This window comes from Pimephales promelas, chromosome 8, assembly GCF_988280905.1.
Source record: "Pimephales promelas chromosome 8, fPimPro1.hap1.1, whole genome shotgun sequence".
In the NCBI taxonomy this organism is placed as follows: domain Eukaryota; kingdom Metazoa; phylum Chordata; class Actinopteri; order Cypriniformes; family Leuciscidae; genus Pimephales; species Pimephales promelas.
Window position 1 is genome coordinate 17,984,839 of NC_142776.1, and position 25,426 is coordinate 18,010,264.

At 39.4% G+C, this 25,426-nt stretch overlaps 1 protein-coding gene across 2 annotated transcripts; it reads right to left on the reverse strand.

Annotated features, from left to right (window-relative positions):
- Positions 1 to 8,279: 8,279 nt before the first annotated feature.
- On the reverse strand, positions 8,280 to 25,209 carry LOC120493093 (uncharacterized). 2 transcript variants are annotated; one of them, XM_089134104.1, is made up of 8 exons: positions 25,051 to 25,209; positions 23,129 to 23,205; positions 22,510 to 22,806; positions 22,058 to 22,372; positions 21,475 to 21,600; positions 15,568 to 15,600; positions 15,031 to 15,080; positions 8,280 to 13,491 (listed from the first exon to the last, which is right to left on the reverse strand). In XM_089134104.1, the coding sequence occupies exons 2-8, from the start codon at positions 23,196 to 23,198 to the stop codon at positions 13,453 to 13,455; spliced, it is 930 nt and encodes a 309-aa protein (XP_088990230.1). In that variant the 5' UTR covers positions 23,199 to 23,205; positions 25,051 to 25,209; the 3' UTR covers positions 8,280 to 13,452. The 2 variants fall into 2 exon arrangements, with proteins under 2 accessions (XP_088990230.1, XP_088990231.1); XM_089134105.1 differs by lacking the exon at positions 15,568 to 15,600.
- Positions 25,210 to 25,426: the final 217 nt, after the last annotated feature.

Genomic DNA, 25,426 nt, shown 5'->3' on the forward strand with positions numbered 1-25,426 from the left:
TGTAAAAAAAAAAAAATCTAGCATTTCGAGATTAAAGTCGAAATGTTTCGAGATTAAAGTCGGAATGTTTCGAGATTAAAGTCGGAATGTTTCGAGATTAAAGTCGGAATGTTTCGAGATTAAAGTCGAAATGTTTCGAGATTAAAGTCGAAATGTTTCGAGATTAAAGTCGAAATGTTTCGAGATTAAAGTCGAAATGTTTCGAGATTAAAGTCGAAATGTTTCCAGATTAAAGTCGAAACATTGTGCATTCATAACAGTGCCACTGGCTCAGAGCGCGCGCGCGTGTGTGTGTGTGTGTGTGTGTGTGTGTGAAGTCGAACTGCCATGGATAAACCCAAAATAGTAGCTTTTTACTTTTATCTGGGCTTTCAACAAAATTCTACACACGTCACACGTGCTAGTGGCAGTGTTTCTGAGGTGTTTTCGTGCTCGTCTAGTCAACACTATCTGGGTCGAGAACACAACAGTAACTGTTCGGTCTCCCTCTTCAACGTAAATACGCTCTGGATACATTTTAAGTGCATCATTCTGTATCCAATCATTTGGCCGGATCCTGTGATTTCCTAAGATTTAATAACCACTTATGGTTGAGGAGAGATTCTCTGATATGATTGTAAAGCACTTTGAGTGTAGGCATATATGAAAGCCTATATAAATGCCCTATTCATTCATTCATTCATTCATTCATTCATAAAGCTGGATTTCTCCATCCAGTCTGAAAAGTGTTTTCCGTGTTGGTTTTCCTATAGGCTAAAGTCTATTCCGGCGCATTATATTTTATAACGATAAAGTAAGATAAGTAATTCAGATAAAAGTAAAAAGCTATATTTTGTGTTTATCCATGGCAGTTCGACACACACACACGCGCGCACTCTGAGCCAGTGGACGCGCACTGTTATGAATGCACAATGTTTCGACTTTAATCTCGAAACATTTCGACTTTAATCTCGAAACATTCCGACTTTAATCTCGAAACATTCCGACTTAATCTCGAAACATTCCGACTTTAATCTCGAAACATTTCGACTTTAATCTCGAAACATTCCGACTTAATCTCGAAACATTCCGACTTTAATCTCGAAACATTTCGACTTTAATCTCGAAACATTTCGACTTTAATCTCGAAATGGTAGATTTTTTTTTTTTTTTTTACAGATTTTTTTTTTTTTTACTGACTTTTTTTTTTTTAGGTTGCGGTTCAGGGCTTCCGTAGTTATCTGATAAAGACTTTTCGTATTTTATAGGGATGGGGATTTAAGCAAAAATAATTTTCAAAGATCGATGGGAATTATTCGATTATTTTGGCTATTCAAAAAACACACCCCTGTAATGTTTCACTTCAACATTACATTTCTCTGTAGGTTAAGCGTACGTGTTATATCCATTAAAGAAATGTATTTAGTTGAAGATTTATGTTTAAATATGTTATTTTTTATTGAATGAAAAGTGAACCGCTTGCATATGCGCAATAGGCTATATCGGGAGACCTAATTTTGACCACATTAAGTTTTGTTTTGCATAAAGCTCTTATTTGAAGTGAATTTCGTTTTTTTTTTATAAATTGCATCTTTATTTTAATAAATGTTTCATCAACCAGTTACCTGGATTTAATAAAAGAAGCACATAGCAGAATATAATCAGGACATGGACTTCCCGGCAGTATATTACTTGCATTGCTCGTCAACTGGAGTTTGTGTCATAAAGGAACCGAAACTCAGAAATATATAGAAATCTTGAAATGTCTACGTTTAAACATAGACAAACAACAATTAAAAACGATCAGAAACAGATAATCTCTCTTATAGCCTAATCAAGTGCATTAGCCCACTCCATGCGCGTTCACAATACTACAAAGTGGCGAGTCAGCATCCTCAACTTCCTCTTTTCAATTAAAATGTCTATATTTGACACATTCGTTACTTTTGCCGGTTCTTTGTGGCAAGATTTCTAATCGAATCTAATCTAGTCCGCAAACTAATCGAATATCGTGACTCCCTATTTTGTACCAGCCAATTTATGGTTGTTCAATAAAGTTTTTGGTTAAAAAGAAAATAAGCAACTGTGGGTAATATTATTTCAGCCTTTTATTTACAGTTTTTCTCAATTGCTAAAACACAATTTCTAAAACATTGCTCAATTTTCTGAAAACATTAAACACAAAACCTTATCTTCAAGCACTATTTACAAAACCTCTGATTCCTCTTGCAAAATGAAACTTTCGCCTCAAAACAGTTTTTCCTGTTCTAATTCAAACACTGCTCTCAAATCATAAACAAAGTGATTAAAATGCTATACACCATCAATCAGTCAGTAAACAATACACCAAACAATTTAAAACACATTGTTCAAAACATAAAGCTCTCAGGGAGAACTATATGTCAAAACAAATGAATTCCATATAAAAAAAATCATATTTACAGCAGTGCACTGTGCTATACAGTATAAGAAATATACGAAATAAGGGACACAAATGAAAGGAGTAAACATTTGATCAATGTGCTTCTTGTTTTTGGCCTGGGTCATGCCAGAGGACTTTGTCGACTTCACAAGCAATATTGTCCCTTGCCCCCCTCTTCTTCCTCTTCCTCCTCCTCTTTCTTGCCCTCCTCTTCCTCCTCTTTCTCTTTCTTGCCCCCCTCCTCTTCCTCTTTCTTGCCCCCTCCTCCTCCTCTTCTTCCTCTTCCTCCTCCTCTTTCTTGCCCTCCTCTTCCTCCTCTTTCTCTTTCTTGCCCTCCTCCTCCTCTTTCTTGTCCTCCTCTTCCTCCTCTTTCTCTTTCTTGCCCTCCTCCTCTTTCTTGCCCTCCTCCTCCTCCTCTTCTTCCTCTTCCTCCTCTTTCTCTTTCTTGCCCTCCTCCTCTTCCTTTTTCTTGCCCTCCTCCTCTTCCTCTTCCTCCTCCTCTTTCTTGCCCTCCTCTTCCTCCTCTTTCTCTTTCTTGCCCTCCTCCTCCTCTTTCTTGCCCCCCTCTTCCCCCTCTTCCTCTTTCTTGCCCTCCTCCTCCTCCTCGTCGACCACCTCGCATACGTCCTCTCACATTGTTTTTTCTATACATTCTGAGACTTTCTCATTTCCACCTTCAACAACCTCTCAGTTCAGTTTGCTCTCTGAACTGGCTCATATTGGTTGTCACATCATTTGAAACAGGTTGAATCAGTTTTGAGTGGTTGTGTTCAATCAACTGACATGTGTTCTCTATTTGTATTTGATTGTTGCCACTTGTGTTTACCAGTATGGATGATATGTGCATTAGAGTGCAGAATGTGTTTTGAGAATGAGAATGTGTTCAGAGTTTTGCTGAAAAGTCTAAGTGAGATCTGCAAATTGTGTTTTACCATGAGAAATTGTTTACGGTATTGACAACAGACTTCACAATTAGCTATGAGTTCAGGCAACTGAGAACTTTGTTCAGCCAATGGATTTTAGTGTTTTAGCAATTGAGAAAAACTGTAACTGCCTACAGCACGCAAGGTTTTATGTGCATGCTTTAAGTCTTCTTCTCGCATTTTTAGTGTATCTCTATGGCAGAATTACAGCGCCAAATACAGGTCTGGGATGTATACTACATCGTTTTCAGTCGGTTTCAGTGGTTTCGTGTGGACACAGATTTTTTTTCGAGTTTTTACAGACTTTTTTTTTAGAACGAGGAAAAAAAATATCGGATAGGGAAAGCTCTGGCTTCGTGCGGACGAGGCCTGAGCTTGTCGACGTAGATGTGACATGAGCAACCTGTCTCACAGTTGTACATCTTCTAGTAGCTGTGCCAAGAGGAATCATTCCTTTTCGAATCTTGCCGGAGATTGTGAGTATTAGCTGTCTATGAGCTAGCAGCAGGAGCGACTTTACAACTCTCCATGGGCTTCTCCCATGACTTTATGCCTCCATTCTCCTAGATTCTACTTCTGTCTATACAGTATTTTTTCTACTTTGTGACAGAGAGTCGCGTGTTATGATGCAATCGTTAGCCTATTTTTATTTTTTTTTTTATTTTTCAAAACTGCTTCTACGGGGCCGTGACGTAAGATATAAGGTAATGGAGCCTTTTATGCATCGTGTTTTTTTGAAAATAAATATTGGACAAATGGAGTCTCTAAAGTCCCTGTAAAGGCAATTCTAAAAAAAAAAAACTTCTAAACCCATTGTAAATGTTAGAAATGTATTGCTAAAACATATTACAAAGACTGTAAACTGTGAAGTACTGAATTTTGGAGTTAGACTGTATAAACAGTTTTTCACCATTGCTATTTTCCGGATTTTTTGGGCGGGGCTAAAACGGGCTTGATGACGCACTGGAGCCCCTGAGCTTGTGGACACACCCATTCTTGATGACACACTGAGGATGGCCCATCCTCTAACAATAGAGCATATTCCCATCAGTTCGAAGTCAACCGGCTTCCTCAGGCACTTCCCTCTACTTGCAGTCGCTGTTTCGAGGGGGCGGCTTTTCTCTCTAGATCCAGCAGTGCCGAGCCGTGCTTTTATTCACCAAGTCACACCCACTTGAGCGGGCTGTGACACGTAGTGGGCACGAAGCGCCACCATTGGGCGTGACGTCATGCCAGGCTCAGTGGTAGGCTGCTGCAGTTGCTGCAGAGCAGCCAATGAGCACGCTTGACAGCCTGCTCATGGTCTGCTAGCATGCTGCTGCACTGCGTTGACAAAAATACAAAATTAGGATAATTTTTGGCTTCAATATCTCGAGGAAAGATGACTTTACCCGTAGCGTAAGCTAAACTTACCCAATACGAGAAAACCTCTTGTAAGAGAACTCACAGTAGCGAAAACCTACCTCAGCTCCCTTTAATAGGCGACAAACACTCGGGTCACACCACTCTTCGTTTCACACAGACTGCGATCTGTTCAGCTTCTCATCAGCTCATCACTTGTCAACTGCTGTCCATGTACAAACAAATAAATCACAAGAAAACTGTTTTTTTTTTGTCTTTCACTCCTTCTTCACTTGCTCTCCCTGATATCTCACTCGTCGACACACTTGTCGTGTTTTTCAGAGGTACAGAAATATGGTTAGCTTATATGGTTATGAATCGGTATACATTTTTGATAGGCTACTGTTGGGGTTGATAAGTTTTTTTAATGTTTTTTTTTTTTATCATTTTAATAGCCTACACAGCAAAAACTCCAGTGTTAAATTAACTCTCCTGGGAGTTTATATGACTCCACACTCAAGAGTGTTAAATTAACACTGAAACAGTGTTAAAGTTAATGAGATAATTAAGTGATTAATTGAGCGATGATTGACCAACATTGAAGACACCTGATGTTAACAAGTAGAATCACTGAAAGTGAAAAATCAAAATTATAAGTCACCATTACGGAGATCGGTGTTTGCTTCAGTGGGGCAGTCTGTCAACCCTTACATTTTATACTTTTAGATATTGTATATAGTCTTTTGTCTTTGTCACAAAAGTCTGATGTTGAAAAGAAGTCAACTGAAGGGCCAGAATGAAAGTTTTTATGACGTCTTTTTATGACGTGTTCTGCACGTCCGATCTAGACATTAATAGATCATTCGTACAAGGTTAAAAACTAGTTCAAATGTGGCCATTGTGGACATGTTTTCAACCTAACTTATGGTCTCATTTAGACAATTTAAACTGTTTCTGGACCAAATAAACACTCTCAGGATGCATTAAATTAAAACTCTGTTTAGATGTGGTTTAGATGGTGATATTGGTTATATTTTAAAATCATCATTGTGGTGATGAGTGTTTGCTTTAGTTGGGCTCTTGGTCCCAATGGGCTATATGCACGCATAAGTTCCGCATTTGACGCAAGGATGCTCGTCCATTTCCGGTTGTGGAGATTAAAGCGGAGGAGAACTGAGGAAAATGGGATTATGGCAGAGTCTTCAAAATTTACTGTCCTCCCGTCTTTGAAACGAAACGTACATAGGTTTAGATGTAATTTTATATATAATTATGATTATTTATTATAATTTTAAAAAGAAGCATAAACACAACGAAGGGTGTCTGTTTTATCTGTCTTTGTGACTAACGTTTCTTTATTATAACCATGGAGTATAAAATTCAATATAAATTCTCGGTATTGCATTGGACTCTACGATCGGCGGAAATTATCGAGCGTCCTTAATCCTTCACCGGAAATACCGCCGTGCATAGAGCCCATTCTTCTTACTTTAGCTTTTCTTTGGCTTTTGTAACTGTTTGCATATCACCATTGATTGTGCAGAGAAAGCCAAGAAAATTTAAAATAAGTTGTCTTCAGCTGCTTGTTGATAATAACAAAATCAACACAATGCAAGCATTAAACAACATCTAAACTTTTGTTTTTATATCTGAAATATATATCTTGTGGAACTGTATTATTTGGACCTGTAACTTTATAATGACCACTGTATACAATATGTTTTAAGAAAGTGAATCAATCACATAGTCACACACAGATTTCAAGATTTTGGATATGATTCTCAACGACGGTGACAACCAAAACAAAAAAGCCTGGGAATCAAGGATGTTTTGTACTATGAAAGCTACCCATCATGCATTGCAGCATGAAACATTTTTTTATTTATTGTCACCATTTTTGTGAATCATATGCAAAATCTTGATGTCTGTGTGTGACTTTGTTTTACACAAAACATTGTGTAAATTTGCTTTTTGTCCAACTTCCATGATACTACCCCAAATAATGCAGTTCCACAAGCTTGGTGGTTATAAACTCCAGATACAAACACAAAAGTCTAAACACAACAATAAATGCCCACTTTATGTTGATTTCATCATCATCATCAACAACAACGAGCTGATGAGAGCCAATTTTCTTGGCTTTCTCTGTCATAACAATGGTGTTATTCAAACATACAGTTACAACAGCCAAAGCAAAGCTAGTGTACAAATACTGGGACCAAGAGCCCAACTAAAGCAAACACTGATCTCCATAATGGTGACTCAAAATAAAATAAATATCACCATCTAAACAATGTAAGGAAATTACATTGAAATAAACATGATTTTTAATTTAATGCATCCTGAGAGTGTTTATTTGGTCAAGAAACAGTATAAATTGTCTAAATGAGACCATAAATAATGTTGAAAATGGCCACATTTGAACTAGTTTTAACCTTGTACAAAGGATCCATTGACGTCTTTTTCAGATGTCCAGAACAGGTCAAAAAACACGTCATAAAAGCTTTCATTCAGGTCCCTCAGTGGACGTCTTTTCAAAGTCCGACTTTTGTGACAAAGACGTTGAAAAACGTCTTTTGGACATCATTTTGCTCGGTGGGTTATGTCAAACCATAATCCACACCACCTGATCACACATAAAACAAAACAGTGTAGATAGCCTATATGCCTTTACTGTAGTTCGTTGTTTGTTTGTTTATTTAGCCCTATTTATTTATTTATTTAGATTATAGCCTTAGTTCAAGCAAGTGAACTGATTGATCATCTATTTATGAATCTTCTAGCATATGAATCAAATGATATGTTGTCTTGTGATGTTAAAAACTATGGGAGAATTAAAAGAGAACCCTTGGGTGGGTCTAAAAAGTTAATTATCTGCATATAGGCTAAATATTAATAATAAACTACGCTCACCTCTTTTGTTTTTAGGTATAAGTTTTTAAGTATAATTCTGTACTTTAAGTTTAAAGTATAAAACTGTCAGATCGCCTGTTAATCTAACTTCGGCAAAACTCTAACTAAATATTACAAAGCTAAAATTAAACATTACAAATATTAGTTGGGTTGGTAAAGAGACTCCTGGTGAACAGTATGCCTACATGCTATTACTAGTAGTGTCATGGAAATATTGACAATAGACAATGTCAAACAAAAAAAATTCAAAAAGATAATTTGTGTAAATTAACATTTACTATTTGAAAAAAAAGCTATACATTTATACTCAAGGTAAAACACTAATTGATAAAACAAAAACAAAACAAAACACAACTGAAGATCAGTAGGGGAAAAGGTTATTCATTAAGGTATTATTCATCAAAATAAGGAACACAAGGTATTATTCATTCCTTATGAGCTTTTAGAGGTGATGCCAGTTATCCATTGGTTGTGTGGTATTTAAAAGATTGAGAAAAGACAAAATTTCCTTTTTATTTTATTGTGTACAGGAAGAAAAATAAAACATTCAATACAAAAGTGTTTAAAGTATTCTGTGATGATCTCCTAGTGTTAAGCATCTATCTCTGCATGCTACATTTAACAAAGAGGCAAAGTTTCGTCAAAACAACATTCATTGGGAACTTTAACAACATTCTTACTGGGATTTTTTGCTCACACACTAAAAGTGTTACTCGAGGAACACTCAGTAAAACCATTCACACATTACCTAATCTTTAGACCAAGTCTGCAAAACTACAAGCACATTATATGCTTTAAGCTCAGGTTGCTATTGCTAACAAACATTTGAAAAAACTCTTAACACAGTTCTCTACATTAGGCACATCATTCAAAACTAACAGCTCTTTTGTTTCTTTTAGGATCATCTCCCAATTACCTACACCCAATGATCATTTGTGAAAACATATTCATAGGCACGCAAATTCATAAGCAGCTCTAACAAGCTAATAGTGTCATTTTTCAGTATTGATTCAGTTTAGTTCCATAACAGAATAAAACTCATCAGTTGTGCATACGTATTTACAGAGTATTTGTTCACGTGCATGTGAGTGGTTTGACAAACTTCACTGCACATTTTAAACAAGCAAAAGACACAAGATAGTCGTGTTTTACATTTTTCACATCCGTGTTTAGCTTGGTGTGTATGTGGCTGGCTAATTATTTTAATTACTACGCAAAAATAGCATTTTAAGAAGAGTTAAAATAGTTTTGAATTAAGTGTTTTCTTTTGCAAGATATGTGTGATGTTTTCCATTTTGTGTGTGTTTTGTTGTTTTGTTTTGTTTTTTGAGTGTAGAGGTTTGAGAAATGGAGCCATAGTTTCAAGAACTCTGTGTAAGTATAAAAAAAACTGTAAAGTGGAATATGATTATTTTTGTTTGACATATTTTTTCAGCAATTATTTTTGGAGGTAAGATTAACACAGAGATACTTCCTCAGACAGTGATACAATGGCAGAAGTACAAACAATTACAAAAACTGCATGCTAATTAAAGCAAAAAAGTGTTCAAAGTTGTTTAAATTGTTGTCAATTTCTATAAGAATCATTTAGGACATTTTTTCAGGTGTTTAGAATTAATGCTGTTAATGTTTGATGTGTCAATATCCACCTTTTTCTGCGGCCGTTCTATTTCCCATGATTCATAGTTGGTTCAACGGACTAAACGGTTTTGTACTTCCGGTTGAAGTATTTGTTTACATGAATGCTAGCACTCTAGTCCAGACATTAGAAAAATAGCAGTGTTTTTTAGGTGTCAAAATATTTTTTAGCAATTTTATGAATTACACTGCGGAAAACAAAAGTAATGGCCTACTAACCGGATGATGAAGAAGGGTCGGCCTCCACAGAACATAGTTTTTTTAATTTTTTTTTTATGAGAAAAAAACTATATTACAGACGTGAAAGTTCTCCATTACGTACATGACTGCTCTGAAAGCGACTTAAAAACTTTCACAGAGATCTTAAAGAGAAACCACAAAGCCTTTCTTTAAAGTGAATTTCGTTATTTATTAATTGCATCTTAATTTTAATCAGTGATTCATCAACCAATTGCCTGATATTATTAAATAAGAAGTAAATATAGTAGAAAATATATCATCATGACAGAGGCGCTGGCGCACAAACTGGACTCTGGTCTCATAAATGAACCGAAACTCGGCATATAATGTAGTCTCCTCACAGGCCTGAGAAATATATAGACAATGCATGTTTGAAAGCAGAGGTAGATAGGAGTCAAAGGGCTAACCAGCCTAAGCTTTATTCTACAGCAGTCAGGGGAGATAGAAACTTCCGGATGTTCATGTATTGCTGGACTAGGGAGATCGTGCTGTCATCCATCAGCTATACTTTGCAAGTTATGACAAAAAAGAAAAAAGTTCATTTTTTTTTTGATCTGTGATTTAATAAAAAAAAAATAACGTGCTCCGATCACATTTGATGAATGTTTTTTTTTTTTTTATTATTTACAGTTTTTCTCAATCGATTTGGTACATTTCTCCAAACTCAGGTCACTGCTCTCAAAATATTTAACACAGTGATCTGTACACTTCATAATGGTCCTAAACAGATAGTAAATTCTCCTTCATTTCATACAAATTACAAATCAAAAGCATAATTTTCTCAAAACACTGTGCACAAAATTCCCTAATGTTATCACAGCAGTTCATACACCCAACCGAATCTTTAATATATCAGGAAAAACTTTTGCAACTTTTTCATTGGTCTTCACAAAGATCACAAACATTTTTGTACCATTTTCAAAACTCAACAAACAAAACTCTATGAATTGTAAAATAGTCAGTTGCACACCTTATGTCCTCAATTAACCCCGAATTGATATCTGACGAGTTAATAATCCCCTCAACACAGAAAAAGCCAATTTCCCAATTGTTCACACAGCTGTCTTAATTATAACAACTACAAAAGGGGAAGAGAAGAAGAACAAACATAAATGAGGAGAAAATACAATAAAAAGAAGGGAATGAGCAGTGGAAAAGGAAGAGGTGTAAGAGCGAGAGGTGGTGGACAAGGTAGAGGGAAAAGAAGAGGAAGAGGAGATGGAGAAGGAGCTGAGGATGTAGGAGAAAGAAGAGCTGAGGATGTATGAGAAAGAAAAAGAAGAGCTGAGGATGTAGGAGAAAGAAGAGCTGAGGATGTAGGAGAAAGAAGAGCTGAGGATGTATGAGAAAGAAAAAGAAGAGCTGAGGATGTCGGAGAAAGAAGAGCTGAGGATGTAGGAGAAAGAAAAAGAAGAGCTGAGGATGTCGGAGAAAGAAGAGCTGAGGATGTATGAGAAAGAAAAAGAAGAGCTGAGGATGTCGGAGAAAGAAGAGCTGAGGATGTCGGAGAAAGAAGAGCTGAGGATGTCGGAGAAAGAAGAGCTGAGGATGTGTGAGAAAGAAAAAGAAGAGCTGAGGATGTCGGAGAAAGAAGAGCTGAGGATGTAGGAGAAAGAAAAAGAAGAGCTGAGGATGTAGGAGAAAGAAAAGCTGAGGATGTAGGAGAAAGAAAAAGAAGAGCTGAGGATGTCAGAGAAAGAAGAGCTGAGGATGTAGGAGAAAGAAAAGCTGAGGATGTAGGAGAAAGAGAAAGAAGAGCTGAGGATGTCGGAGAAAGAAGAGCTGAGGATGTAGGAGAAAGAAGAGCTGAGGATGTCGGAGAAAGAGAAAGAAGGGCTGAGGATGTAGGTAGAGGAGAAGAGGGAGAAATGTGATCGGCCATCATACTACAGTCAATGTCCCTGGACAATGAGGAGGCAACATCACTCTCTGTGCCACAATTTCTACAACTGGTGTTGTGGCACACAATGCTCTCTTTTGACCATTCAACACAGCAAGGCTCCTACATTTTTAAAATCTCCTCAATGAAATCCTCTTTCCGCAGGGTGATCAGGAGCAAATGGTGTGGTGTGAATCAAATTGAGGAAATCTTACCAACAAGAATACAACTAAGTCTTCTTCAAGTGATGGAAGAGGCCTGTGGAGATATTGGGGCACAAACGTGTCTAGGATGGCTACTGCATTCAAGGCATTTTTTCCTGCGATGCATGACTCGCAGGAAAAAAACCAAAACATTTGCTGTGATGTTGATGAAATTCTCTGGCCAGATGTAATTGAGAGGCATGATAAATAAATTGATTCAATGAATGCATTTTTTTAAACCTATGTATTTATTTGCATAATTTATTTTATTTATTTATTTATTTATTTTGTGGGGTGACAACTCATTGTAATACACAAGAACTTAATGAAAAACATGTATTTCCATTTATTTCTTTGTGTATCTTCAGCTGAATTTGTTATCAAATCAACAGAGAACACACTTTTAGTTTTGATGTTAATATTGATTTTTAATAAATGCATTACTAGAATAAATGCTGTGTTTCATTGTGCAGCGAATACTTAGCTGTTTCGCCAACATAAGAGTGTGTTTAGTTTGCTGTGCTAACTGTTTTGAGAGCAATTGCCTGAGTTTGGAGAAATGTACCAAATCGATTGAGAAAAACTGTATTTATTTATTTTGTGGGGTGACAACTCATGTAATACACATGGACTCATCATTAAAGAACTTAATGAAAAACATGTATTTCCATTTATTTCTTTGTGTATCTTCAGCTGAATTAGTTATCAAATCAACAGAGAACACACTTTTAGTTTTGATGTTAATATTGATTTTTAATAAATGCATTACTAGAATAAAATGCTGTGTTTCATTGTGCAGCGAATACTTAACTGTTTTGCCAACATAAGAGTGTGTTTAGTTTGCTGTGCTAACTGTTTTGAGAGCAGTTACCTGAGTTTGGAGAAATGTACCAAATCGATTGAGAAAAACTGTAATGATGTGGGGATGACACAATCTAAAAACACACAGCAAAAAGTATATAGACCAGATTTGGACCGGAAGTTGGCAACCGGAGTCGTCATCATGGAAGCGCACATTGGTTAGAGCAGAATAAGGTGGATAAAAAAATATACAGTATATATAAATTTCAAATCCCTTTGTATAACACTTACTAAATGCACATATATGTTTTAAACAGCTTTACAGAAAATGTGAACATAAAGTCCTCAGTGAGTAACGTTAGGCTAAAGGTCACAGTAGTGAGGAGAAACATACAAAAATCTTTTTACAGGACTATAGATTTGGATATTGTTTCCTATTGCTGAAAGTGACGGCATGCATTTTTTATTTGTTTGTTTGAAATAATCATGAGTAATGTTTTTTTTTTTTTGACCAGGCAAATTGATATATTTAATCAATTTCAAATTAACTTTGAGAGCCATTTTGACAACATTTTGTAAAATCTTTCCTCACATTTTCAACACACCTCCTCCTCTGCCCCATAGACCCCAGTTGGAAAACTCCATGTTTACTAATGATTCATTTAACAGTAATAGTGCCCCCTACATACTCCCTAAACACACATTCCTTTGTAAATGTAAAGAGAAGTGATAACAATTTACAATAAGGTCTCATTTGTTAATGTATTAACTAACTTAGATTAACAGAGGGCAATGTATTTCTTACAATGATTAATCTTTGTTTATGTTAGCAAATAAAAAAACATTTGTTGATTCAGATTAATCAATGCTGTAGAGGAATAGTTTACTGTTAATTTGTGTTAACTAATGTAGTGAACTAATGTTAATAAATTAAACCTTATTGTAAAGTGCTACCAAAGACATTAAGCTGTCTTTGTAATATTACAGTCATTACAACAATCGTACAGTAATATGACAGTCAGTAATAATATTACAGTAAAGCAGCTGCCATTTTCTTTATACCTTCACTTTTGTTGTAGTGAAATGGTGGCTGTGCTGGTCTCAGTATGAAAATTAGGGCTTAGTTTCAATTTCATCTGCTGATAGTGGAAGCTTCAAAGATTAGGACCAAAAAAAAAAAGACAAATAGAGAAGTCAAAATTTAAATGATATATCTTATGAGCTAAAACAACAACATGTTAAATATTACAGTTTTTTTTCAATCGCTAACAAGCGCTTACCCATACTTCAGATACTTTTTCTAAACTCTTAACACAGACTCACACCTACAAAACACAATTGGCCAAATGGATAATTTTCTTCTCAAAAACATATTTTGTTAAATATACACTAACTCTTCATTTCTGACGCCTTGGGAAGCATTTGACCATGCTTCAATATCTGACGCTTTAGGCGCCCTTTAGCGTCAGTTAAATGACGCCCTAGGATCGCGTGTACCCTACCCCCACCCCATACCTAAACCTAACCGCGTCCTCTAACTGACGCTTTCCTTTAGCGTCAGTTAAATGACGCCGTAGGATCGCGTCATGTAAGTGATAACGCTAAAGGGCGCCTAAAACGTCAAATATTGAAGCATGGTCAAAGGTGACTCCTTGGGGTGAGAATGTGTTGATAGAACACATCTTTCTCTGCACACACTAACTTTACCAAAACACTGGACATCTTACTCAAAATTACAGTAAATTATTCTGTCAAAGAATAACACTTGTTTTCACTTCACTGGGTACATGCAGTCAATCAAAGTACACCAGGTTTCAAAATACTGGCTATTGTTGACATTACAAAAACTGCATAGACTTTGATGTTTCAGTTTTACAGGTATTTGCATGAAAAATATGTAATCCACCTTTTTTTACACTACATTTGTTGGTTGGGAACTGTCCACATGTACACATTCAAAAGCATTCCAGTAAAAAACAAACATTTTTCACCTCTCACTGCACCTGCATCTCTCACTGCACCTCTCACTGCATCTCTCACTGGGCCTGCTATTCTCCCTGGGCCCCTTGCTCTTACTCTTCCTCGTCCAGACGTTACAGTGTTTGTCTTTTTTTCTGTTTCCAAAAACGTTACTCTTTACTGTAAAGGCCTCCTTTTACTGTATAAGTGTCAATGTAATAGAAAAAAAATAACCCCCGCCACTGAATCTAAGCCAGACTGAAAACAGCTGTGGTTGGCCCAATTTACCCAACATAAATAAGCTGTGGGTCAATTATTCAATTGTTTGTTTATTATCAGCTGAGATATATTGTTTTTGAACTGATATCATTGCAGAAGCAGAGGTTTTTATACTGTATATTGTTTTTGCTATTTTGTGATGGTGTGTGTTACTGTAAAATTTGTAAATACTACAAAAACAATCCATAATTTTGTTGGGAGGTATAGCTTGTCTGTTAAGAAAATGTAAGCATTGTGGAAATGTGTTCACTGACTGCATATTGTGTGAAAACAACATGAATGTGTGAATGGTATGGCCACAAAAGATCAATGTTCTGCTAATTGTGTTTAGAGTTTTGAAAATGTGACAACTGTTTGGACAAATGCTTGTTAGCAAATGAAAAAAAAACTGTAACTAATATTAAATTCTAACAATCATATCTGTGATTGATCTGTGCCTAAAAACCAACCTACCTTGTAGTCTGATTCCAGATCATCTGCAGCATTATTTCTTGAGTCATAACCTATTTAAAACACACACACACACACACACACACACACACACACACACACACACACACACACACACACACACACACACACACACACACAAAGTTATATTGTTAATTGATACAGTGTAGTCTCTATAACTATACTTTCTTGCAAAAAGTTGTTCACATGTGTGTGTGTGTGTGTGTGTGAGAGAGAGAGAGAGAGAGAGAGAGGGAGAGAGAGAGAGAGAGAGAGAGAGAGAGAGAGAGAGAGAGAGAGAGAGAGAGAGAGAGAGAGAGAGAGAGAGAGAGACTACTTATCCACACGGATTGTAGCCTAACTCAGATTAACCATGAACAAATAAAAGGGGAAAAACGAAAACAAAAATGATCCACAAGGAGAATCTATTTCAAGCTGCAACTCAACTCATTGTTAAAACAGAAACAAAAAGTGTTTCAGAGAGGATGTTTAACCCAACACCATTGTAAATATAAAAACACATGCATTTGTGTAACATACTTAGAAAAGGTTGGCCAGAAGGTCGTCTACCATCTGTGAATAAATCCAGGACAAAATTATATCTCACTATGTCTACTCAAAATAGTAAAGGCTTTAAAGTGTTCACATTCCAAGCGACATTGTTTTCTAAATAAAAGGTCCCAAAATGTACACAATATATATAATTTCACATAGCCTAAAATAAATAAATTGTCAAAGAATAAGAATGTGAATAACTCAAAATGTCAGATAGAACTTTATAATTCTAAGTTGACGAACTATAGAGAAGTGAAATCACCACTTCACAAAACCCTTGACAGCAGCTTAACATAAACAGAAGTCATTATCAAATTATAAGGAAGTACTGTGCATCTATGCTATTTAAGGTCTTTCTGTAACACAATTCCCCATAAGAACTGCTGAGGCCTCTCATTTCTAAACTTATGGATTGCCACATTTCCCTTTTGGCTGCAAAAAAAAAAAAGGTTAAAAAGTCTTGCTTTTACAGAGATCCTTCCTCAGACATAACAATAACGTCTCGGGTTATGACTATAACCCTTGTTCCCTGAGAAGGGAACGAGACACTGCGTCGATAAATCGACTCTTTGGGGACGCTCCCTAAGCGTGCGCCTCTGAAGTATGAATGAAACTAATCCAATCCTGATTGGTGTTGCGTCGTGACGTAACATGTGACGGCATACCCGGAAGTATAAAAGTGACGCTGTCACAACACACACTAGCCTCGCGATGAAGCAAGACGCTCAAGGGTCTAAAAAGGGGCGTGGCAACACGACGCAGTGTCTCGTTCCCTTCTCAGGGAACAAGGGTTATAGTCATAACCCGAGACGTTCCCTATCGAGGGAACTCAACACTGCGTCGATAAATCGACTCTTTGGGGAATGAGTACCCACTAGGCCACGCACCGAACAGACCCGCCCCAGAGTGAAACTGATTAGGCACTCAGCAAGGGCCGAGTACGTGTGCACCGGGCGTATTGGGAAGGTTGAGACTATAAAACCTGATGAAAGTATGTGGGGTAGCCCAGCCGGCTGCCTCACAAATCTCCTGCAGAGGTACTCCCGACAGAAGGGCCCTAGAGGAAGCCATGCCTCTAGTCGAGTGAGCCCTTAAGGCCAAAGGTGAAGGAACCCCGCGCACCTTGTAAGCCTCAGTAATAGCCTGGACAATCCAGTTACTTATAGTTTGTTTGGTCGCCGGGAGCCCCCTCTTAGGTGACCCAAAGCATACTAACAACTGGTCAGATCTTCTCCAAGAAGCAGACTTTTCCAGGTATATACTCAAAGCTCTGACGGGGCAGAGCAAGTGAAGCCTCTCTTCTTCTGCCGACACATGAGGTGGAGGATGGAATGCCTGAAGGACTACAGAGCGAGCCGTATTCGAAGGAACTTTAGGCACGTAGCCCGGACTCGGGTGCAAAAAGGCCTTTACTTTGCCAGGGGCAAACTCCAAGCAAGCTGGCATTACCGCCAGGGCCTGGAGATCTCCCACCCTCTTAAGAGAGGTAATCGCTAAGAGAAAGACCATTTTTAGCGTTAAGTCCTTAGGCGAAGCCGACTCTAAAGGTTCGAAGGGAGCGAGGGACAACCCTTCCAGAACTATCGCCAGGTCCCAGGCAGGAACCCTGGACCTGGTCGCCGGCGTCATCCTCCAAGCACCACGGAGAAACCTAATGACCAATTGGTGCCTCCCCAGAGGTCCACCATCTACTGGCGCGTGGAAAGCCGAAACGGCAGCCACGTACACCTTAAGAGTGGACGGGGAGAGACCCGCAGAGAAACGATCCTGAAGGAAATCCAGAACTGAAGCCACTGGGCAGTTTACTGCATCCAACCTTCGTTCTCCACACCAAGTGAGAAACACCTTCCACTTGAGGCCATATAATCTCCTGGTAGATGGAGCCCTAGAGCTAAGTATGGTTTCAACCACCTCAGCTGATAAGCCAGCATTCAGGTACTGAACCCCCTCAGAGGCCAGACCCACAGCTTCCACAACTCTGGGTGAGGGTGGAAGATTGCGCCCTCCGCCTGAGACAATAGATCCCTCCTCAGAGGAATCGGCCACGGCGGAGCTATGAGGAGTGATATTATATCCGAGAACCATACTCGTGTCGGCCATCTCGGGGCAACCAGAAGTAGACTGATGCCCTCTTGACGGACCCTCTCCAGGACCCCTGGGAGCAGAGCGATCGGGGGAAATGCGTACAGGCGAAGCTTCGGCCAAGCCTGTACCATGGCATCCAACCCCAGCGGGGCTGGATGTGAGAGGGAGAACCAAAGTGGACAGTGGGACGTCTCTCGAGACGCAAACAGATCCACTTCCATCGGTCCGAACCTCTCCCATATCGACTTCACCACCTCCGGATGAAGTCTCCATTCCCCGGGCCTCAGCCCCTGCCTCGACAGGATGTCTGCTCCCCGATTCTGAACCCCTGGGATATACATTGCCCTTATTGACAATATCTTCCCCTGGGACCAAAGGATAATCTGATGCGCCAGTTTGCACAGAGGGCGCGATCCGAGTCCCCCTTGTCGGTTCAGATAGGCCACCACTGACGTATTGTCTGTCCGTATTAGGACGTGGCGACCCTCGATGTCTGGGAGGAAGCTCCTCAAAGCCCTGAACACAGCCACCATCTCCAGGCAATTTATATGCCAAGTGCGATGATGGTCCTGCCACAGACCCCTGGAAAAGCGGCCGTCCATGACCGCGCCCCAGCCAGTAAGGGAGGCGTCTGTCGAAACGGTTTCCCGGCGACATGACACCCCCAACACTGGCCCTTGGGATAGGAACCAAGGCTTCTTCCATATTTGCAGAGACTGAAGGCACCTGCGCGTTACTCTGATCATACGGAACGGATTCCCTTTGGGTGAGAACCCCTTGGTCTTCAACCACCACTGGAGGGGTCTGATGTGAAGGAGGCCCAGAGGAATAATGTTGGATGCCGCTGCCATGAGGCCCAGCATCCTTTGAAAGTGTTTCACAGTGACGGCTTGGCCTAGCTTCACCCTGGATACCATCGCCAGAATTGACTCGATACGTGCGGGAGACATACGTGCCTGCATTGTAATCGAGTTCCACACGACTCCCAAAAAGGTCGTGCCCTGGGACGGTTCTAGCACACTCTTCTTCAAATTGAGTCTTAACCCCAATTTTTGAATATGGCCAAGAACGACATCTCGATGCCGAACTGCCATCTCCCGAGACTGGGCCAAAATAAGCCAGTCGTCGAGATAATTCAATACGCGAATCCCCTGAAGTCTCAGTGGAGCAAGGGCCACGTCCATACACTTGGTAAATGTGCGGGGAGAGAGTGCTAGGCCGAACGGAAGAACCCGATATTGGTATGCTTCGCCCCCGAAAGCGAACCTCAGGTACCTCCTGTGACAAGGAAGGATGGAGATGTGAAAATAGGCGTCTTTCAGATCTATCGTGACAAACCAGTCCTCGGATCTGATTTGACTCACGATTGTTGGAATGGTCAACATTCTGAATTTGAACCTTCTCAGAGACCGGTTCAACACCCTGAGATCCAAAATTGGCCTTAACCCCCCATCCTTCTTTGGAACTATAAAGTACTGGCTGTAAAACCCGGACTCCCTGTCTACCGGAAGAACACGTTCTATGGCTCCTTTCGACAGCAGAGTCTGTACTTCTTGTTCCAGCACCTGAGCCTGCTCTGGGACCACCGCAGTGAGCACCATCCCAGAAAACTTGGGGGGGCGGTGCGCGAACTGCAGTCTGTACCCAACTCGTATTATCTGCAGGACCAATGGAGATATGTTGGGAAGATGATACCATCCCTCTACAAAATCTACTAAGGGTACCAGCCTCTCGAGGCTGGCCTCTGGTGTCTTCAGGGTATTCTTTTCGACTACCTGAAGCTGAATATTGGCAGGCTGTAGTCAATTCGGTCCCTGCGACCATAACCGATGTTTCAAAATCGTCTTTTCGCTGGAAATTGATGCGGCCCGAAACGCTGTTAACGGCGGACCTGCATCTTTTCCTAGAGGGCCCCGCTGTGAGAACAACCTCGGTTGTCTCACTGCGGAGGGGGCAGCCCTCTGAAGCCCTGCCGTGGCTAGGACCTCTTTTCCGGAGCCCTCCTAGCCTGAATGACGTCCCTCAGGTCGCCCCTCTGGCCGGAGGACTTCGGTTTTTGGGAGTGTTTTCTCTGTTGCCAAGACCCCGGAGGGGGGGCTCTAGAGGAAACGCTCTCCTTCTGCTCTGCCCTGTGGGAGGAGCTGGCTGATGGCTGGGGCTGATCGCTTTGCCCCACCCTACTAGATTTGGCCTTCGTTTTTCGGGGGAGGTACTGCTGGAACGCCGCAGATTGTTTTCTCGACTCCTGAAACCTGTCGACAACCGAATTAACGGCGTCGCCGAACAGGCCAAAAGCCGAAAGCGGCGCATCCAGCAGGAAGAACCTATCCTTTTCCTTAATCCCAGATAAGTTCAGCCACAGATGCCTCTCCGTGGCCACCATGGCCGCCATAGAGTGGCCAATAGCGCTGGCTGCTTCCCTCGTGGCCCGGAGAGACAAATCTGCGGCCTTCCTCAACTCCGAGATGTCCTCAGGAGTAGGCCCCTCCCCCTCATCCAAATCCTTCAGGAGGTCGGCCTGGTATGCCTGCAAAATCGCCATCGAGTGCAGACATGAACCAGCCCGACCCGCCGCCATGTAAGCCCTGCCCACTAATGCAGATGTTTCCCTGCAGGGCTTACTAGGCAACACCGGGGTCTTTAGGGAAGACGCCGATTCGGGAGAGAGATAGCTCGCTAAAGCCTCCTCCACCTTCGGCATCTTCCCATATCCCATATCTCGAGCCCCCAAAACATTGCTGTAATCTATTATACTGGGACTCGAAATACGGGATGAATGCGGTCTTTCCCACGTTCTCGAGATCTCTTTATGGAGATCGGGGAAAAACGGCAGACCCCGGCGGTGAGGCTGTGACCTGCGCTGCAGGTAACGCTCGTCCATTTTACTTGTGACTTGCGTTTCCTGCTCATGTTGTGGCCAGTTGATGTTTAGTCTGGCCACAGCGCGCGTTACAACCTCCACCAGCTCCTCATAATTCAGGCCGCGTGATGGCGCGCTGAGATCACGGTCGTCCGCATCAATGCTGAGCACGTCCACTTCCTCAGAAGCAGACAGCTCAAGCATCGGGACCTGATCGCGGGCAGGAGAAACTGCAGCACGGGCTCCCAAACCACTCTCAGAGGCTGCGGGATCAGCCGATGGAGAGCGAGAAAATGCCTCAGCATTCTCACTCTCCTCCGCCAGATCCCGCTGCGAACCCCAGGATCTCAGTCGCCGCATCGCCTCGACATATGCGGGACCGGAACCCTGGGGAACGCGAGCCTGACTGTGCTCGTCAAAGCACGCCAGCCGGGAGCGCAGCACTCTAATAGGCAAAGCCTCACACATTTCACAAGCAGCCCCCTCGAGAGCTGCCCGTGCGTGCTGCACTCCCAAACAATTCACACAGAGAGAGTGTGCGTCCCCACCCGTGATGTAACGAGGGCAGGGATGCACACACTTCTTGAACTGCTCACTGGCCATTCTTTTCAATAATAAGACAAACAACACCAAATAAGACAGACAGTTTCAACATAAAGCGCTTGTTGAAGAGCGAAAGCTAGTGTGTGTTGTGACAGCGTCACTTTTATACTTCCGGGTATGCCGTCACATGTTACGTCACGACGCAACACCAATCAGGATTGGATTAGTTTCATTCATACTTCAGAGGCGCACGCTTAGGGAGCGTCCCCAAAGAGTCGATTTATCGACGCAGTGTTGAGTTCCCTCGATAGGGAACTGAAATGTGTATACAATAGAAAATATATAATAGATAAAGTAAACAACAGTTCAGTTTTCTTTAGAACAAATGTTAAAAGTATACTCACGTTGAACATTTTTTTTCCGGAATATCAACAGAGCACACAGAAGACCAACAATGAGTGATCCGATGACCATCACACCAGCAACAATGTGTGTTGTATTAGATGTTACAAGAGCTCCATTGTCAACATCTGAAGAGACAATATACATTCAATTGACAACAGCACATATTCTCCTTGACAATGTTGTAAAAAAATATATTTACTGTACTACACAATGGACTTCATGACTATGCACAGATTTAGGAATGTTCTGACTTAAAGTAACCTGAGATATCTGATATGTGGCAATATCAATGCAATATCAATGTATTACTCTAAATTACATTAATAAGAAAAAATTATACTAATAAAATGCCATAATATGGCCAGCTCCCTACAATTCGCTTTGTCTCAAAACATGCTCAGTGTCTTCAGAATTTATGATATGATTACGTAAACACTCCTGACAGTACTACTGTTAACCCAGAGTTGACATATGTCTAAAGATAAAAGAAAAACTATTCAGCAGATCATATTTTTACACAAATTTCAAACTGTGTTAAATAAGCACTAAGATAAGAGATGGTAATAAATTAAGCTTAATTACATGCAGATGGGAGGAGCAATGTCCTTTCTTCGTCTTGCACATATTTGCTGTTCAAGACAATGCATCTAAATGGCCCCAGTTCCAAGTTAATCGACTTGAAAGTCAGTTTGCTAGATAAGGCCACAGATTTTAAACCGTTGGTGTCCTCGAAGACGTTTGTCAGTACTGAATTCTTGGTCCAATTTGTTCCAGTACGGTCAAACCAATGGATGAAGCCTGCTGGGTAGCCATCTGTAGCATTGCAGTAAAGGTCGGCAGGCCCTCCGTCTGTTACATCTTCAGGCCATGTGCTTGAGGTTAAATTTGTGTAATTGGCTTGATTAAGGGGAAGAAAAATTTGATAAGTGTCAAGAAAGCAGAAAGTATTATAATAACCACTTTTAAAACAAAATGGCTAAGAATTTCAGTTTTATTTTATTTTATTTAAAGTGACTGAATAAATTCAATCTCACCTATGATAGTGATTCCAAGTTTCACTTTTCTTTCACCTCTGTTTGTTACAACACGGTACATATATTCACCCTCATCAGCAAACTTAGTGTCAGAGATTTGCAGCGATGGATCCGATGTTGAGTTAAGACTAAAACGTGGATCTCCTGATTTGTTTTTATAATACTTGAAAATTGGCTCTTTGTGTGTGGTTCTTGTTAAAGAAACTGATTCTATTTTAATGTCTTGGATGGATTTGAAATAACATTTGATAACTGTTTTCTGATAAACAATTCCAACTGTAGGTTGGCATTCCAAATCTGTTGAACATACAAATACAAACATAGAATTGCATTATGGTATTTTAGTGGAAGCATAACTAGATATTTATATTCAAAGGAATGTTCAGAGCTTGATACAAGTATATATTGACAGAATCTGTGGCATGCTAACCACAAAAAAAAAAATTTACAATGTAAAAAATAGTTAACTTGAGCCCAGAACATTATTTGAAATTGCTTTAAGCACAACAAAAAATCTTCTAACAATCGTAATCCTCCTCTTCAGGAGGATACAAACATTATTGCGACAATAATGTGACTGTGGATATCCAATAAATCTCTGAATATGAATGCATTGTACCTTCACTGGGCCTCACAGCAGGGATGACGAGAGAAATTATTGCAAGTACCATAACCATTAATGAGGACATGTTTACTCTGAAAGGAAAAGTTGAGAGAGAGAGAGAGAGAGAGAGAGAGAGAGAGAGAGAGAGAGAGAGAGAGAGAGAGAGAGAGTGAGTGAAATGATTGTACTTTGTTGCTGTGTACGTGTAGAGAACCTTATCTCTACTATTGTAAAATTTTAAGCTGGGATTCAGAAAGCAATACTAAGTAGCATCCCATATTAGTTCCTTATAAAGCTTAAACACAATATGGCCCTTAATCAGAAAATGTTGTGCATGTCAACATACATTGTTAATGGTAATAGGCATACCTAATTCATTACAAATAGAGAGATGACTTTAAATTGTAATTAAAATTATTTTAAAACGATAATAAAATGAAACAGGGGAGATCGGGCCACAACCTAACAATTTTTGACATCATGTAATGCAATGTAAATTCACAAAGGTTTAAGAGTTGTTGTTTTTTTAACCGCATTAATTTCACACAAGTCTGGGACAATTATGTGGTTTGGTTTCATTAATACAGTGTATGCTTTTTTTCCTGATTTACCCCAAAAGAATGGAAGTGAAAGGTGACAACATGCCCCATAGGTGGGGTATAATGTAACACAGACACATTATAACTTGTAACCATATGACAGCTTAAAATGTTATCTGATCTAATAATAATAATAATAATATATATATATATATATATATATATATGTGTGTGTGTGTGTGTGTGTGTGTGTGTGTGTGTGTGTGTGTGTGTGTGTGTGTGTGTGTGTGTGTGTGTGTGTGAAAAAACTAAAATGTTTTTCACATAAAACAATGGCATTTTTAATAATTGAAAATAAAGTATTGAAAGAATTTGACAACAAACACAACACAAAACACAACTTTACAGCATAATTCAAAACATAATAATAAACAATTTCTGAACATTGACATCTTTATTTTCCTTGTTTTCTCACTAGAATTTATACAAATATAGAATAGTTCTAATAGGGGCTTCTAAAACTCACACAAAAAAAAAAACAGAGAATGGTTATGCTATGGTTAAATAAATGTTCAGTGATATCTTCCAAAAATGAAATTAAAATTTTTAATGTTGGCGCATTTTTTTCTTTTGCCTATAGTGTTGATAGTAAATACTTTTCCAAGTTTCATCATGCTGGCAAGTTTGGAAAGTTTTAATTAATGTATGTTACAACTAACCCTGCGTTAGGTTGTGCCCTGCTCACCCCTATGTGCTCACCCCTAATAAAATAATAATAATAATAATATAAGAGTGCAAAATTATTAAGTAGCCAACCTGTAAATGTTTATTTATTAATTTACATCCATTTTCACATTCAAATATTCACATTCAAAGACAGCACGTCTTCAACAGAATTCTTCCATCTAAAAAAAATATATTTCCGTCCCTCTTTCGCATCAACCGCGGCTTCACTTCACTTCACCAATGTTGTTCATTTTTGCTACTAGGTGCATAACATAATGACTTTAGCCTATATCACTTGAATGAAAACTGATATATGTATAAAAATTAAGTCTAAAGTCCAAATTACTAAGTGTGCTAAGTTTAGTTGTGTTGACGCATGCGCGTATTTAAAGATTTCCGTGTATGAAATAGGCTATTAAAAGAAACTAGGCTATACCAAACAGTCTAGATGTTAAGACTACTCATGATTAATAAACATAAGAGAGACATCCACATTAATGTGCCCTAATCTTACTGCTTCTGTCGTTTTAGCGTGTCAGTTTTTAAACGATTTTTGACTTGCTGTTAATGTTTACAATAGCCTGCTAAACCGTATTATGGTTGTTCAACTTTACGGATATTAAAAAATGACACCATCGAATAAAGGCTAAAGATTTTAAAAAAAAAACTTACAGTGTTTGGTCTTCAAATGGACAAGGACACGAGAATACAACCGCGCGACTGCAGGACTGCCTTTGTAATGGAAATCTTGCATGCTTTCACTTTCAGTATGAATGTAGACACGTAGCTCTACGCCTACTAACAACGAATAGTTTTACAAACCCTTTACTTCTTTTCCAAGCAACTGTTAGTGAAAATTATTTTCGATAAAAAAACAACAATCTTAAATCCCAACTTATGGTTCCAACATATTAGACTATGTAAATAAACCAATATAGCTGAGGATAGGTAGCCTAAATGAAACAATAAGGAGTAACATTAGGAAGAATGAGTTATATGTTGTGACGTCTGAAATCTTGACAGTGATGAAGTTCTTCATAATAAAGAC